The sequence below is a fragment of the Engraulis encrasicolus genome, chromosome 10 (assembly GCF_034702125.1).
Source record: "Engraulis encrasicolus isolate BLACKSEA-1 chromosome 10, IST_EnEncr_1.0, whole genome shotgun sequence".
NCBI lineage: Eukaryota > Metazoa > Chordata > Actinopteri > Clupeiformes > Engraulidae > Engraulis > Engraulis encrasicolus.
In genome coordinates, this window is record NC_085866.1 from 39,738,782 (window position 1) to 39,757,296 (window position 18,515).

The 18,515-nt window shown below is 47.9% G+C and overlaps 1 protein-coding gene across 1 annotated transcript in view; it reads left to right on the forward strand.

Moving 5' to 3' along the window:
• The first annotated feature begins 2,433 nt into the window (after positions 1 to 2,433).
• The window catches only part of xkr7b (XK, Kell blood group complex subunit-related family, member 7b), a 154,684-nt gene continuing 138,602 nt past the window's right edge, over positions 2,434 to 18,515 (forward strand). Inside the window, exon 1 of the mRNA XM_063207627.1 lies at positions 2,434 to 2,957. Within this exon, the coding sequence (XP_063063697.1) occupies positions 2,434 to 2,957 (524 nt within the window). The remainder of the gene's footprint in view (positions 2,958 to 18,515) is intronic.

The window sequence follows — 18,515 nt, forward strand, 5'->3', positions numbered from 1 at the left end:
TTTTTAAGGATTCAGGCGTCAGACTGAAGCCAGACAGACCCTCGGAACCACTAGCATCCATAACATTACATTATTACGTTACATTACATTAGCTGACACCTTTATCCAAAGCAACTGAATTATTTCAAGTACAGGGTATTAGTTACAGTCCCTAGAGCAGTGTGGAGTTAGGTGCCCTCCTCAAGGGGCCTTGGCGCACTTCAGCCATGCCGTGAGTGAGGAAGTGGAAGGATGGGATTCAAATCATTCAAACATGATGCAACCCATCTCCATTAGGCAGGGTTGGCCCATCATGAAGGCTTCCGAAGGCCTGGAGCAGGTTTATGATTCTTACTCTTCCCTCTCCTACAAGGTTTTAATAAAACAAACACATTAATCAACACTATGTCACTTCATATGGGAACTGAGAGGACAGGACTTTAACTTTAATAGAGCCCCCATATCGCTCTGAAGAAGACAAAGATTTTGGGCGACTACCATAGACAGGTCATGCCCTGGCCCTTGCTGAGGGGCAAAGGATATGCAGTATAGTAGCCCATATGGCATCCCACAGCCTCAAGGTTTCCGGTGGCTGATGCCAGCCTGGTGTACCATAAGGTGTTCTTGGGTCATAGATGTAAAGAAATCCTGCTTGCTTAAAGGAAATCAGAAGTAAATGTGGCAGACTGGGCCTCTTCTACTCCTACTTTGTCAACTTAAAACGTAAAAAAATATTAACAAAGAAAAAAACGAGTATCATGCCACAGCAGAGAAAAATTGAAAAACACATACTGTATCTACTATAGCGTTCCCACAGACAGACAATCTTTAATATTCAACCTGACCCTGCCATTTTTTTTCTCGTTGGTATTCATTCCAATGCTCGGAGGCAGGCAAAGGCAAGACACATTTTTTTCTCCATCTCGCCTGTTCTGCTCTCTGTGTCTCTGCGGAGCCGAGGCAGGCGCTGATATCAAGACTGAGGCCTGAGTGCAACCTCAACACGCTGTCACTGCGAAGTGACACCGCTTAATCCGCTTCTGGCAAGTTGGTTTTGGGCAGGTTTATTTCGGATAAAGTCAGAGAGCAACGCTTAGCAGGATTTATGTCTGCGGCTGGAAGTTAAAGAGCTTATCCAGTTACTTTGGGTGCCAAATTTAATGATCATTGACTACTGCCTCAATAGACTCAGGAAAAAGCTGGCAATTATTTTTTTGCCGCACTCTCCTCCTTTCAAGCAATTTATTGGTTTTGCTGGGAAGAAAGAAAAACAAAAGCCAGTAGCCTATGTTTAGCTGAGCCAAAATCTGCATTTAAATAAATCACCAGCTATTGCAACCAGCACAAGGTTTACTGGTGTGGTTTACTTTTAAGCCTTTATTAAACGCTATTAAGGCACCCCTTACTCATCTCTCTCTCAATAACACACACACACACACACACACACACACACACACACACACACACCATAATTTACATTGCAAATGACACAACATAGCTGCTTGGCTACTTACTGTTTTGCCCCTCCTGTCACCTCGATTGCCTGGTGTCAGAGCATGACTAAGAGAAGAGAGACACAGAGGGATATTACAGTTCATGATGGAAAAAGTCGCAACTGTCTCCCAAATCAATAAGTAATTCCCGGATAGTAGGGCTGCATGCACACTGGCTATTCTATCTTAATTTATCATGGGCAGTGCACTGATAAGAAAAACAGGAAATAGTCTAGGCAATGGAACTGGCGTCGCTTACAAATTACATGATATATAAGTTCAATTAGTTCCTTATCACCGCCATCAAATGTATAAGTCCTAGTAGCACAGAAATAAGGTAGGAAATTAATTGAAGCAAAATGCAACTCCCCCTTACGCATATGCACACAGTTATGCCGTTTTTGTGGTGTGACAATAAGACTGACACTTCAAAGAAGAAACTAATGCCATTAATCATTCATTCATAATTATGTGATAAATTATTAAGACGTGAAGGTTTAATTATCAGACTACTGGCAGGCTATAGGCGTGCGCGCTGAGACCAGAGATTAGCAATTAGCTAAGCGAGCCTGCTAGGTTGGTCCATGGGTGATATATCATTATTTCAAACCAGCATAACCCGCGTAACCTGGCTATGGTTCGGCCTGTAAGATGCCTGCAGTAGAGTTTTTAGGGATGAAAGGGTGGCTCTTTCCCGAGGGCAGGACGTTAGCCTTTACACAATGCTATCTCAAGTAGTCTAATGACAAGTAAAACGGGGCTGATAAAAATAGCCATCATATTGGAACCAGAATTGCCTCCAGGATATCTCTTTTTCCTTTTCCATTTTTCTGTTGCTCGCGCCCTCTCTTCCTCTCTCTCCCCCTTTCTCTCTCACTCACTCACTCATGCGCTCACACACATCCCCTCCCCTCACTCACTACCTCGCTTTCCCTTTCCCACTATCATTCCTACAGCAAACATGGCCGCGAAGTCGGACGGAGCAGCCGTGTCTGAGCAGAGTGAGACCCCGTCTCGATGTCTGGTCGGACCTGAACAACGCCCAACCCTGTACCGGTATGTCGGAACGCCGTACACCCTCGTGGACTGTTGCTGGGTGCTTTGCGCTCTCCTGGTCTTTTTCTCCGACGGGGCCACCGACCTGTGGCTGGCTGCGGACTACTACCTGAGGGGGAACAATTGGTGGTTCTGGCTTACGTTACTCTTCGTCGTGGTTCCCTCCACCGTGGTTCAGGTGTTGAGTTTCAGGTGGTTCGTCTACGACTACTCGGAGCTGAGCGGGACATCCAGCGGAGCAGCTCCCGAAGCATCGTCCGGAGGTGATTTCAGCACCAAGGGCAGCGAACAGCGGTGCACAGGCAATGCTGCCGGGGCCAATTCGCTGCCCGCGACGGGCACAGTCAGCAGCACCCGGCGGTGCTGCAGAGCCTGCATGTGGATCTTTCAATCCGTCATTCACGTCCTGCAACTGGGGCAGGTCTGGAGGTAAGATAATAGCCTATTTGCCGTGCTGTATGCTATATTTAACTGTCGTGTGCTGAGAGATGAAACTGGTGCTCTTCCTCAGCTCTCATGCACTCGCGCACACAAAAAGGCGGAAAAGGACAACACCTTGCCAATGAACCAAGTTCAATTGCCTCATGATAAATTGATGTTGCTTTCACTGGCAGTATACGCTGATAAGCAGTCAGGCTTGACCACCACGTTGCAGCAGTCTCATTGTAGGTGAAGGTGGTTTGGTTGATTTTATAAAAGCAGCACAAATGGACTCCAATCACAGGCTGTGCGCTGTAGCACAAGCTGGCTATGGAATATGTGCTGTCAGACAGTCCATTTGGGTCTTGGAGTAGATGCGCTGCTAGATCTAAATGCGATGAGGTAACCTCTGCGTTGCTCGCACCGGTGCCCCGTGGACTTTCAAATATTGTTCAGTTGAGAAGGCTCTTATCGACTGACATGTCCATCTTCCACTGCTTTAATAAGCTTGTCTGGTCACTAGCTAGTTGTAGGTCTCGAGTGTCTTCCCGTGGATGTATACAGAAGCCTATAAAACAGTAGGCTATAGTTTCATGCTGCGCCGTTCACGTCTGGTCTGTCTTTCATTAGGCTACGTGTTTGCTTGTTTACACTAAGGGATGTGTGAAATCCATTATTAAACTCAATGATGAACGGGCATTTTGTTGGTTGCCTTTATGCTGTGACAGTTCGGCGGTGGTTAATGAGTGCTTAATGATGAAGTATGGCTCAAGTCTGCTTGAAACGGAACAAGCCTTGGCGTCTCCTCCCCCCTCACCTTCCTATAAATTTTCTTAACCGTCTCGCCAATTGTGCTTATTCTCTAAGTAGAATGCGTTTCACACATGTATCAATCTCCTACATTTTCGTCAAAAACGCTATGCCATGGCTGACATCTCCCATCAGCCTGGCGCTCAGTGTAACCAATAACATATTTTGGCTCGATCGTTTTGCTTCCTGCATGTACCCAGGATCCCATTTTCGCCCTCTTCAAAAGAATGAACATCGTATTGACAGAAGTCGATCAAGCCGTGATGCCGCACGTATGCCTGTTTTTAGCGCCCTGCATCCGTATTGATCTTGAGCGTTGGTCTACCTGGCTGCGTTCAAGGGTGTCGGTAAAGGCTTGCCCTGCCCATTGAGAGCTGCACGGAGGCGCATCCATTACGAGCAGTTTGGCCTCTTTTTTGTGTGTCCAGAGCCAGGGGTTGGATGCTAGAGGAATGCAGGGGGCAGTTTCATGCGTACAGTCTTCTGGGACAGTCTAAGATGTTCCTACAATAGCTACCCAAGGAGATGCAGTGGGGTTTCGTGTCCATCTAAAGCTGTTTTTTACACACTATACAGCTTGTGTGATAAATAGAAAGCGGACACATTTCACAATTCCTGCTTACTGTAGGCCATAGAGATGACTAGACCTTCCACTATTGGTTCGGTTGCAAGTACTAATGTCCTGTACACAGACTAAATGGTAAATGGACTGCATTTATAATAGCGCCTTTCCACTACTTCGAGCACTCAAAGTGATTCACATTATATGCCTCACATTCCACCTTTCACACTCAACCACCTCTACCACCACGAACCACCACCGCCACACAATCACTATCACAATACCTTTTTCCCTTTTCTCAACCCCTTCAGTGGCAGATGTCCTTCACGACATAGTATGCAGAGCAACATTGTTCTGACAGCTTTATTAATGTGGCAGAAGGTAATGTAGTGCTCATAGGTAGGATCCATGCGGCTTGGCGTTGACACTATAGCCCAATATGCCAGGGAAGTGTGCATGCATGTGGAGGATGCGTCCTCTGCCTCAGTGATCAGAAGTCCTCCCTAGAGAATGATGTGAGTGGGGCAAAGATGGAGGAAGAGGAGGAGGAGGAGGAGGAGGAGGAGGAGGAGGAGGAAGTCACTCGCACGTGGAGCTGTTTTGACTGCTGCCTAGCCTGCTAAATTATTAACAGTGGGGCCTTCCGGACTCAATGGCTCAGCATTTGTGTGTGTGTGTGTGTGTGTGTGTGTGTGTGTGTGTGTGTGTGTGTGTGTGTGTGTGTGTGTGTGTGTGTGTGTGTGTGTGTGTGTGTGTGTGTGTGTGTGTGTAAAATACTGTAACATTTCAAGTGCATCTCTCTTTCTCACTCTATGTCTCTCTGTCCCTCTCAAACATCACTCACACCCCCCTCACTGTCTGTCACAAGCGCACACACACACACACACACACACACACACACACACACACACACACACACACACACACACACACACACACCACACACACACACACTCTCTCTCTCTCTCTCTCTCTCTCTCTCTCTCTCTCTCTCTCTCTCTCTCTCTCTCTCTCTCTCTCTCTCTCTCTCTCTCTCTCTCTCTCTCGTCTGTGCAGCGCCTGGTGAATCGATGTGTATGCCTGGTGTGTCAGTGTGCTCTAACAACATAGCATGCTGCTCATGCTGCTTCTTCAACAAATAACTTATTCAGAGCCACCTGTACATACATAGAAATGGTGTGTGTGTGTGCGTGTGTGTGTGTGTGTGTGTGTGTGTGTGTGTGTGTGTGTGTGTGTGTGTGTGTGTGTGTGTGTGTGTGTGTGTGTGTGTGTGTGTGTGTGTGTGTGTGTGTGTGTGTGTGTGCATGCATATGCACACTGGTGTGTGTGCATCTGTAGCCTGCATGTTGTTTACACGTGTTGATGTATATGAGTAAATGGATGAGACCATGAGTAGATTGGAAATCAAATTCCGTAGACTGAGAGAGATTGTAAATGCCTCTCGTGGTGTAATGTATGGTGGTGGAGCGTGCGAATGTTATCCTTTTCAGTCACTCGATTCCCTTTTTTTCTGGCCTGAAAAAATACCAGTTCCATATTCATTGAGCGCCATAAGCTTACACCTGCTGTAACCCCCAACCCCCTCTGAGAGAAGCCCTGAGTCAGGCTCTGGTGCTGTCCCAGCTGAGAGAGAGAGAGAGAGAGAGAGAGAGAGAGAGAGAGAGAGAGAGAGAGAGAGAGAGAGAGAGGGAGAGAGAGAGAGTTTGTGTGAAACGGCTACAGGGAGAAAGGTCGGTAGAAAGGAAAAAAGGCAGATAGACGAAGAGAAGTGTACAGTAAGGAGGAAAAAAGAAAGAAAGAAAGCGAGGGAATGTTTGTGACAGAGAGTGTTATTAGGGCACACAGGCATCGCTCCTCTCCTTTTGTACGAGAGCTCCACAGCAGGGGAGGCGGGCAGGGAGCCATTAGAGTATCTCTCCCCAGCCCACAGAGCTCCTCTTTGGGGCAAGTGGAGCTTGGCAAGTGGGGTGGGGGTAAGTCCCAATACTGGCGCTCCAGGGCCCTACGGAGCCAACAGTGCAAGCCCTTGCTCAGGCACAGCGGGAGGGACATGCTCTCCAGGAGCAGCGGGAAGGCTCCTGCCAGGATCCAGCACAGACTGGCTCTGCTGCCCCGACACACACACACACACACACACACACACACACACACACACACACACACACACACACACACACACACACACACACACACACACACACACACACACACACACACACACACAGGCATACATACTGCATGTGAGACAGACAGAGAAAGTCATCAGCATACTAACACAAACACTGTCAGTGAACTGGCATGCATACAAATAGTATTTGTTCGCAAACATTCCAAGGTAATAGTGCATGTGTGCTGCTAACAGCTATTCATTGCAGCGTGCGTGCGTGCGTGCGTGTGTGTGTGTGTGCGTGTGTGTGTGTGTGTGTGTGTGTGTGTGTGTGTGTGTGTGTGTGTGTGTGTGTGTGTGTGTGTGTGTGTGTGTGTGTGTGTGTGTGTGTGTGTGTGTGTGAAAAGGGGGGGGGGTGTCTGACAAGCTCTATGAAGCGACAGTACATTTGTAATTATCTGCATGTAGGTGCATTATGTCCAGGGTCTATGTCCACTTAAGTGCACACACATACACACACCCACACACAGAGACACATATGCACACACACACACGCACCAACACACACACACACACACACACAAACAAACGTGTGTAGATAATATGCATATGTAAGGGCTTCTGTACATGTGCACACTGGCATATGACAAATGAAACATGGCCCAGAGTCAGGCTGGTAGTGTGGAGGAGGAGAGGAGAGGATAGGGGAGGAGGAGATGAGGGAGGAGAGAAGAGGAGAGGAGAAGAGGAGGAGAGGAGAGGAGAGGGAGAGGAAAGGAGAGGAGAGGAGGGGAAAGGAGAAGAGAAGAGAGGAGAGGACATGGGAGGGGAGAGGACGGAGAGATGGAAGAGAGAGAGAGCAAAGCTCAGCATATGTAGCTCTGCCTCAAGCCCCTGATGTAGCCACTGGTGGAAGAGCAGCGAGCATGGAACTGGGCTGCAGACATACGTGTACATACATGCACAAACACACACGTATGCGCATTTGGTGGACATGCACACTATACATTCACATTGTCAAATAGCGTACATATAATCTCTGACGCATACGCGCAGGCGCGCACGCACTCACTCACTCACTCACTCACTCACACACACACACACACACACACACACACACACACACACACACACACACACACACACACACACACACACACACACACACACACACACAGCAGCAGCACCTGCGGGCATTGCAATAACAACCCATTCTCTTATATAGCGTTGTCTTTCCTCAGGTCTCGGTCTGTCTCAACCCCTCCACCACTTTGCATCTGCATCTCTGTGACACCCCAACGTGCCTGTCAAAACACCCACCCAGATGTGCATACTTTTGTTATCCGCTTCTTGTGAAATGTAGGGGGAAAAAAGAGCACACAATCGGAGGAGAGAATGTTAAAAGAAGTAGAAAATCGAGTGGCAGGCGAGTAAATTGAGATGAGTTTGTCTGAGAGAGGGAGGCAAGCACACAGAGAAGGCAAGCACACAGAGATGGAGCAGAGAGAGAGAATGATATCAGATGGGAGTGACTTGTGGGATGTGAACCCTGATATTTTCATTTTATTATTTTATATTTTTTTGAAAACTGCAGACAGGGGAGAATCCTAGGCAGCAGGCTGCGTGCAGCACTTCCCCATCAAACCCACCATCCTCATAGTGGGATGACAGGTACTGCCATATGCTCTCGCCCGAATTTTGCTAAAATGATATTTTAATCTGGGGGGGCGACGTGGCTAGTCCTTCCCCAGCTGTCTCTACCGAGATATTTCCTCTCACTCTTGATGTCCTATCTGAATGACAAAGGCCTAAAAGCCCCCTTATATTATCTCTAGTACCCGGTACCTGTATACCATGTCTCACAAAAAGATAACAGTTTAATTTCTAAGGGAACCTTGAGTTGTCAATCAGCTAACTATTTTTTTCATTTTAAATGGTGATCACCTGCCACTCACATGCAATTACCAGTAAATCCTATTGTGCATTTCACTACGCTCCACACACTATTCAATTTCAGAAGGACAGTGCATTGTTGGTACATGAACAAGACTATGATGAAAAAAAGACCTCTAGAAACTACAGAAAGTGTCATCAAACTAAAGCAAGATCATAGTGGATCAGAGTTGAAGTTAGGCAGGAGGAAGGCTCCTGTTATTTTGGCACACCAACTTGCAATTCAAACTTACCTACCATTCAGCCAGCTACTCAGAGCCTAAATAGGAAGTCCTCGCAGGCTGGGCCATTGAAGACTTATAGCCAGGGTTGCAACAATTTGACATCTCTTAATCTTAAGACCCTCTTTCAGTCCCCTAGAGTACGCGCACAGGTCCATTCCACTGTTATCCCTGATAAAGACTCTGCTTTCACTGATAGGGACTTGAATGAGATCTCTGCTGGTGGAAAGCTGGAAAAATCCCTGAACTCTCAGTAAAAAAAAAAACAACTCTCAGTATAAACCCCACTCTGTGCTTCGGCAACACTGCTGCAAGTTTCTCCCAGAAGCTAGTGCTATTCCTCCTGGTCAGGGGCTGATGATAGGGGCAGGTCATTCACTCAGGAAAAGAAAGTGCAAGCGATTAAGTAAGAGGCAGTTAGGAGGAAGAGACAGGAGAGAGAGAGACTGAGAGAGAAAGACAGAGAGGCAAAGAGAGAGAGAGAGAGAGAGAGAGAGAGAGAGAGAGAGAGAGAGAGAGAGAGAGAAGAGATGGAGGTAAAGAGAGAGAGTTGGAAACTGTCCCATGGACAGTTCAAGACTGTTCTCAAGTAAAGTGAGCAGTGAAGGGAGTTGAATGAGGTAAGTAGTGAGGTCGGGTCTCTGGCTCGGGCAGGTCAAATGCTTACGTGAGCGAGATACAGAGTTAAAGAGGAGGAACCAGACAGTCTGAGCGAAAGAGAGGGAGGAGGAGATACAGAAGACGAGAGGGATGGAGAGAAAGATGTTCCATGGACACTCTTAGTCAGAGTTCTGCTACAGTGAAGGCTGGAGGGAGAGTATGTTGAAATGGATGGAGGAGAAGTGAGGTAGTGGCTTCCACCTTTGGTTCTGAAGGTCAAAAGATTTAAGAGAAGGTGAGAACGTGAGAAAGAGAGTTAAGAGAACAAGGTAGTCAGAAGAGTGGAGAGATAGAATGAGGGGGAAAAAGAGGGAGGAAATGGAGAGATGGAGGTGCTAAGAAAGCTTCAAGCCTCCAAGCAGACCCTCCAAGCAGAGTCCTGCGGTGGTGGGGAGGGAGGGAAGGAAGACGGCAGAGGAGTGGAGTAGAGTGGAAGGGGTCCGGAGAGTCCCCCCGGAGAGTTGTGGAGGTCAAGTGATTCATTTAGAGGGTGCTGCTAAGAGAATCAGTGTGTGTGTGTGTGTGTGTGTGTTGGGGAGGGGATGGAGTGTGTTTGTCTATGTGTGTGTGTGGGGGGGGGGGGGGGGGGGGGGGGGGGGGGGGGGGATGTTGGGGGGTGGGGGGGGGGGGGGGGGGGGGTTGCATGTAGCAGGCTGGAAATGTGGGCTAGATAGAGGGTTGTGTCACCTTTGGTTGTGGAGGTCAATTGTGAAGTGAGACAGTAAACCCAGGGCCAGTTCTAGTCAATCTGGTGCCCTAAGCGAGCACTTCCTTTCCCCCTTTCCTTTTTCTGCATTTAGAGATCGGCATCTGTAAACATAACACTATACATCTGATCAAGCACATCTGATCTAGTACCTACAAATATACTGAGTGACCATGAACATTCATTGTTCATGTGAAGTTTAATGTTTTATTTCGTTTGAAGTTCTAATTTTGTTTCTGGCGCCCCCAAGACATTTGGTGCCCTATGCGACCACCTTCTCAGCTTATGCCTTGCGCCAGCCCTGAGTAAACCCCCTAGCACAGAGCCTCTGTTATAACCTTACAGTATTGTCACCAAAATGGTAATGACCAAGTCTTACTTCAGACTCTTCGCATTGTCATCATTGTCACTAGCAATGTTGTTGATTTTTGATGTAGTTGAGTGTTTTCAGCAAAGAGTGAATAGGACCATCGCCGGGCCCATCTGCAGTAGGAGGCTACAAAAGGCATGAACAGACAATGCAGTAGAGAGAGAAGGAGGTAGAGAGAGGCAGATGGAGGTAGAGAGAAAGCTGTCCCCATGGACACTCCCAAGTCAGGGTTCTGCTGCAGTAAGCCTTGTCATACCTCTGGAGAGTCGGGGAGTGGAGGAGTAGAGGAGTCCAGGGTTCATGGTCTTTGGCTCTGGGGTAGTCAGTGAGCTATCCAGCAGTGGGCTTGAGGTCATTAGGGGTGATTTAAGGAGCTCTCTCCCTGGCAGGAGCAGTCATGGAGCAGAGTAGGGGAGCTTGGAGAAGGGGAGAGCTGAGTTGGAGAGTTACCATAGGAGAATGCAGAGGAGAGTAGAGGAAAGTAAGGAAGAGTAGAGCAGAGGGGAAGTGAGTAGATGGAGAGTAGGGGAGACTGGAGCAGCCGGAGAGAGGAAAAGAGAGTGTGAGGAGAGGAGAGGAGAGGAGAGGAGAGGAGAGGGGACGAGAGGAGAGGAGAGGAGAGGAGTGTGAAGAGAGGAGAGGAGAGTCTGAGGAGAGTCTGAGGAGAGCAGAGGCACGCTGGGGCGAGGGGCAAACACGTGAAGAGCATTTTAAAAAGCAGGACGTCAGTTGCCCGAGCAAGCTCAGCCGTGCATCAAAGTGACATTTTAGTTTGGCACAGAAGGAAGAAATGTCTTTTTTCCCCTCCATCTATCTCTCTGCCCCTGCCTCCCTTCTTCCTTTTCTGTCCATTCTCTTTCTTTCTCCCCCCTTTCTTTAGGTTATTTTTCTTTCTATGATCTTTCTTTCTTTCTTTCTTTCTTTCTTTCTTTCTTTCTTCCTCCCTGGTAGGATTTATATAGCTCTGTCGACCTCATTAAACCATGGTCACTCCCTTTCTCTCGTCTTCTATCATTTTTTTTCTGTCTGCTTTGTTCTCTTCTCTTCCTCTGTTCTCTCCTCTCCTCCACCCATCTCCTTTCCTTTCCCTCTTTCACACCTCCCACACCTCCGCCTGTTCTCTCACTATAATATCCATCTCCACTTTCTCTTTTTGTGTGTAGTCATCCTTTCATATTTTTTTCTCTGCATTCTATATTTTACTCTCTTAATCATGCTCTTTTATTTGCTCCCTCCCCTCTGTTCTCTGTACGCTCTCTCTCTCTCTCTCTCTCTCTCTCTCTCTCTCTCTCTCTCTCTCGCAGTAAGTGATTTCTGTCCTTTCTGAACAGTCTGACCCACTTCTATCCCCCTGCAGACAGAGTCAATACAAAAAGCCAACACACACACACACACACACACACACACACACACACACACACACACACACACACGCACACACGCACACACACACACACACACACACACACACACACACACACACACACACACACACTGTAGCTGGGGTATAGATGACAGTTCTGGGGAGGTTTAGTCTGCAAGCACTGATGTGCAGGTTGTTTGTGTGTGTGTGTGTGTGTGTGTGTGTTTGTGTGTGTTTGTGTGTGTGTGTTTGTGTGTGTGTGTGTGTGTGTGTGTGTGTGTGTGTGTGTGTGTGTGTGTGTGTGTGTGTGTGTGTGTGTGTGTGTGTGTGTGTGTGTGTGTGTGTGTGTGTTCATCTGTAGTATTTTATTAGGTTTCTGACAGCATCTCACAGCGTACTATATATGCACATTACTGTGTAAAAACTATTTATTATGTGCATATTTGTGTGTTTCTGTGTGGGTGCGTGTAGTTGCACATGGCTGGTGTGTTCGTATTCGTGAGAACTGGAGATACTATATAAATGTGGAGGTGCATATGGTACCATACAGTAGACTTGTGTTGTACCATATGTATGCAGCAGGACAGGAGGGGGTGCAAGTGCATCTGTACAGTATGTGGGTGTGTACAGTAAGGAGTGTACTATGCGGTGTACGTATGTTTGTGTGGTAATGTGTGTGACAGCTAATGTGCAGCATATTGCAGTGCACCCCACCATCTCCATCCGGACAGCCTAGCAGTGACTGTACTGGGGCAGAGCATTAGACTTGGGCTGGTTTGAACTTTGAAGCACCACCTATATTCACCCCACCACCACCCACAACCTGTGCTGTCTGTCTGCGCTGAGCCGGCACAGTAAACACAAATGCAGTGTTCATTCAACACTTAAGAGTACTTTGCCAAATAAAGCCTAGAAGATGTTAAATTGACTCTCCAAGTATTGAATTAGTATGTGCAGGGTTTTTTTTTACTGTGTGGGCCTGGTTTGAAGTGCCACCCATCTTCACCCACCACCTCCACCCCCACAGCCTGGAGATGACTGTCTGTGTGGAGGGCTGTAGCTGGTTTGAAGCAGAGCCCTGGGCATATAGGCTGCCTCACTTGGCAGCACGGTATGCAAATATAAGGCTTTTTTTCCATCACTACTTCCCACGGGCATGGGGGTGTAGAGTGGAGTAGAAATGGTGGGAACACAGAACAGGGAAAGGAAGAGGAGAGACGAGCAGAAGAGGAAGAGTGAATCAAAGCCTGTGTTTCCTCCTCGCATAACCATCACGTTCCGAAGTGCAGATGTAAACGTAATGTCAAGGACCACAGGGGGCTTAGGGCACGTGTGTGAAGAAGACTCTCAAAGGAATTGTCTGTGAAGATCCTCATTCATCCTGGTCATCTGAATCAAAAGAGTTTAGTTTGTGGGCACTTTGACTTTGTAGATTGAAGACGGTTCATCTGCTTGTCTCTCAGGCTTCATTAGATCTCATTCTGTTGTCGAAATCAGATTTATTTAACTCTTGAGTGAACGCACGAGAGTGTAAGTTTTCACTCTGCAGAGTTAGGAACACCGTAGCAGACAAAATGTCTTCAAGATAGCAAAAGGAAGTCCAGTTGCTTTAAACTAAACTCTTTTGGAACTTTTGTGCAGTCGTACATTGCATTAGAATCACAGCTTGAGAAAGGAAATTTATCCACAGGTATAAGTGCATGAAACTCTTTTGAACATCAAAGGAAGTCAGTGCAGGAAGAGAAGAAATGTTCTCTACAGGGTTGATTTGTTGATGCAAGTAGTCGTAGATCTAAATGAACAAAGTGGCACTGAGGTCTCACCAGCCCCAGGCTTAACCCATGACTTTATAAACACAGTAGAATTGCCTGTAGTGTATCCTTTTAAGGTGTTTAGCAGGGGGGTCAGCAGCTGTGTCGCGTGTCCTTCTGAGGTGTTGGGAGGGAAGTTTACTGATGTTCTGTGGCCAGTTGTGCTAGGTTGTGAGATACACATGTAAGCAATGTAGAGAACTGTACGACCCTTGTCATGGTGGTAACAGGTTTCTCAGGCCTTTTAAGATTGTAAAGTGTTGAAGCAAAATTACAGAGATAATGCAGGTAATTTGGGTACAGAGAACAAGGTGGTGCTTGTATCAAAACTATCTGCATACCAAGGTGTAGACCAAGGTGATGTTTCAGGCCATGTTTGTAGGATTGTCCACCCCTGTCTGTCCACTGTATGATCGCCACTGGATCTCAGAGACTTTTAACATGGGAAATCCCATGCTACCTTATCGCTGTGCTTGTTCCAATCTGAAAGACAGCATGGAAACCTACGCTCCATTCTGTATTATTAGGCAAAGAAAAGATTACCCTCCCCAGTGAGAAAATGAATAGATGGTTCCCAGGCTATATTTCACTTGATGATATAGTCTAAGAGATTGTGGGTGTGCAACTATTCTTGGTATTGTTTGTGAGCATCCAAAGCTTTCCTTATTCTCTTGGTGTAATTGGTGTCTACGATTCTCTATTTATTTTCCACACTGCTTTTGAGTCAAACCGTAGCCGATAAAAACACCGGCGGTTTTATCTGCCAAATTGTGTTTTAATTTCTTTTCCCTGGCCTTTGTTAATAAGGCTGCGCAGCTCGGCCACTGTTCTCCACTGCGACACGCAGGAAAAGGAATAGAATGAAACCAATTTGTGTCTGGCCCTCTCAGCGTTCCGCACGTTTTGATTGGCCGTGACAGGCCGGTGTGCCCTTGCGCTTCCGAACAGCTGGATGTGTTTCCATGGTGAAACTGCAGGTTAATTGGGTTTTTCTGTCACTCTCCCTCTCACTCGTGCACGCTTTCTCTCCCTCACTTTCCTTTCTCTTTGTCCTTTCCGTGCTGTGTTCTCTGTCTTTCTGTCTGTCATGCGCTATGCATGCATCCCCATCTACTCACCTCTACCCTTTCCCATGCTCTTTCTCTCTCTCTCTCTCTCTCTCTCTCTCTCTCTCTCTCTCTCTCTCTCTCTCTCTCTCTCTCTCTCTCTCTCTCTCTTTCTGCTGCCTCTCTCATAGTCCGTAAATGATTTACCATTTCACGCTCTAGCCTACCTCTATTCTCCATTTCCTCCTATACCTACAGTATACATATAGGTGTCCATCTCTCCTTTCCTGTGATCTCTGGGTCTCTACTTCTCAATTCCACTACCTCTGTGCTCTCTCTCTCTCTCTCTCTCTCTCTCTCGCTCTCTCTCTCTCTCTCTCTCTCTTTCTCCCTTCTCTCTCTCTCTCTCTCTCTCGCTCTCGCTCTCTCGCTCTCTCTCTCTCTCTCTCTCTCTCTCTCTCTCTCTCTCTCTCTCTCTCTCTCTCTCTCTCTCCCCCTTCTCTCTCTCTCTGCCCTTCTACTGCATGTGTCACTCTGTCTCTCTGTCTGTCTCTCAAGGTGAAGGGATTGCAAGACAAATGGTCCTTTTGCAACAGTCGCAGCCTTAGTGCCCCTAACAGTAGCCACTGTCATATCTACCCGCACTACCATTGCCACCACCACTGCCATAGACAGCCTTATGACTAGCACAGTCCGCCTAACTGTCACTGCCACCACACTCCTTACAGCCACCACCACCATGGTCATCTTAACTGCCGTATTGCCATCAACACCCTTACTGGTACTGCCGTAGTCCTAGTTAGCCACACTGCCACTGCCTGTGAGAGCCCACACCACATACCAAAATCCTCACCACCATCACCATGACAGCCTTGGCAGGGCCCGGGACAAAATCGTCTGAAAGGACCCCCCACCTAACACATACAATGTAATAAGTATCCAATTCTGAGTCCCGGGTCAACTTATCCCTTCGCCTTCCTCTGTTGGCTTCCCTGGTCATAGGCACCCTCAGTGCGACTGCAATGGCCACCCTCTCTGCCACTGCTACTGCCACTGCCACTGCTACTGCTACTGCTGCTGCTGCTACTGCCAGTCCGCTGCTAAAGGCCCCCTCGTCGTCTGCCACTACTGCCAGCGCTGGAGTAACGCAAGACTGAACGCAGGCTATTTTAGTCCCCCCTAATAGGCTATCAATGAAAACCATTTTCCCCTCAAAGACAAGATTGAAAGACAAAGGAGAAAAGATGAAAGATGGGAGCGAGCGAGTGGGTGAGGCAAAGAGAGAGAGAGAGTGAGAGGGAGAGAGAGAGAGAGAGAGAGAGAGAGAGTGAGTGACTAATGCTCCCAGGCTAGCTAACCTCCCTGTGACTCGGCTAGATCCATATTCATGCTCTGTTGCGCATCCATCGCGCCAGCGTTTTGTTGAGGCCTGCCGGAAATTTAGCTCGTACCGCTAGTACAGCATGCACACAGCAACACACACACACACACACACACTCATATGTGGAATACACACACACACACACACACACACACACACACACACACACACACACACACACACACACACACACACACACACACACACACACACAAAACATTAGATCACCCACATGCACGCGCGCGCACACACACACACACTTTCCCAAAACACAGACATGATTAATAACATTTTAAAAGGATTCTTGGTCTTTGTTTTTGAAGCCATCTTTGAAGGCAGAATCACAGGAAACGCCTGGACACATGTGTAATCCCAAGTTTTTGTGTGTGTGTTTGTGTGTGTGTGTGTGTGTGTGTGTGTGTGTGTGTGTGTGTGTGTGTGTGTGTGTGTGTGTGTGTGTGTGTGTGTGTGTGTGTGTGTGTGTGTGTGTGTGTGTGTGTGTGTGTGTGGTCAAGTGGGAGAGGCACATACACGCACAGAGATTCTTATTATATCTTTCTTTATCACGCATTTCTCTCTCACACTGTTTCTCTCTGTCTCTCTCTCTCTTCCTCTCTCTGCCTCTTTCACACCCACTACCCACACACGCACACACACACACACACACACACACACACACACACACACACACACACACACACACACACACACACACACACACACACACACACACACACACACACACACAGACAGACACACCTCAGCTTACAGTAGACATCTCCGATCTGCTGTCCCTTTGCAGTGAGTGCTAATGGCTGGCACGAGGCACTGTCACAACCTCCCCTCTCTCTCTCTCTCTGTTTCTCTCTTTACCTCCCCTTCTCTCTTCCACCTTCCCTCTCTCTCCCTCTCTCTCTGCCTTCCTTCTCTCTTTTCCTCATTTCTTCTCTCGTGTCATCTCTCCGTTTATCTTCCCCTCTCCCTCCCTCCATGTCTCATTATATCATCCCTCCTTCTGAAACACACACTTCCCCATTTCCCCTCCCTTTATCTTTATGCACATTAGACTTCTCTGTCTTTGTCTCTGTCTCTGTCTCTGTCTCTGTCTCTGTATCTCTCTCTCTCTCTCTCTCTCTCTCTCTCTCTCTCTCCCCCCATCTCTCTCTCTCTCCTCTCTCTCTCTCTCTCTCTCTCTCTCTCTCTCTCTCTCTCTCTCTCTCTCTCTCTCTGTCTCCCCCCTCTCTCTATCCTCCCTTGGCATTTGTGAGAGAGCATCTCTCCTTCTCCCTGGACCTCAGCCACGGACAGCCAGAGCTATGACATCATGTCTGTTCCCCTGCAAAATACACACACGCGCGCACGCACACGCATGCAAGCACACACACACACACACACACACACACACACACACACACACACACACACACACACACACACACACACACACACACACACACACACACACACAACTCGCCGCACACTTTCTTCTATTTCTATGTCTCTCTGTTCCCCGCTTTCGTGCCACAGTATGATCGATTGCTGAGGTTTTGGGGGCCGGTTTGCATCCACTTAGCTGGCTGCACAAGTGCACAGAAACACTCAGCGGCCCGCCATTCATCACCGCTGCACATCATGATGTTACCACTGCCAGCCTGTGGCAGCCATCTTTATGACATGACCCCTTGACCTTGGGCGTACAGGAAGTGTTGGCCTCCCGGTATCATGGCATGATGGCATAGAGGACGTCATGGGTAAGTCATGGGTAAGTCATGGGTAAGTCATGGGTAAGTCATGGGTAAGCGGTTAGACCGTCAGACTTGTAGCCCAAAGGTTGCCGGTTTGACTGCCGATCCGCCAGGTTGGTGGTGAGAGCAATGAACCAGTGCTCTCCCCCGTCCTCCTCCATGACTGAGGTACCCTGAGCATGATACCGGTCCGCCGCACTTGCACCCATGGGGTACCATTGGGGGCTGTACCCTTGCACGGGTGAGGCATAAATGCAATTTCGTTGTGTGCTGTGGAGTGCTGTGTCACACTGACAATGGGAGTTGGAGTTTCCCAGGTGGGCTTTCACTTTTTCTTTTCACTTCAGTTGAGGTGGGGGCATAGTTTTTACGGAGGGACATACACATTATAAATTAAGAGTCAACCCCACTTGGAAGTTGTCGTGGCATAAGGTGCCGCCGTTAACCTTACATGAAGGGTTGGCACTTGTCATGGTGGGCATGCAATGAGACAAAAAGGGATGGATGTGCTTGTGCGCATGCGTGTGTGTGTGTGTGTGTGTGTGTGTGTGTGTGTGTGTGTGTGTGTGTGTGTGTGTGTGTGTGTGTGTGTGTGTGTGTGTGTGTGTGTGTGTGTGTGTGTGTGTGTGTGTGTGTGTGTCAGTGTTTATGTGGGGGGTGGGGGTACTGGGGATAGTGACAAACATAAATTGGGGTTCAACCATAGCTGTAGAAGTTGTCATAGTTTCTGTCCAACCTTTAGTTCCTCGTGAAGGGTTGCCAGCGCATCATGGACATGCAATTACACAGTTTTTGGATGGGGTTTGGCAGACTATGTTTCTATGGGTACTAC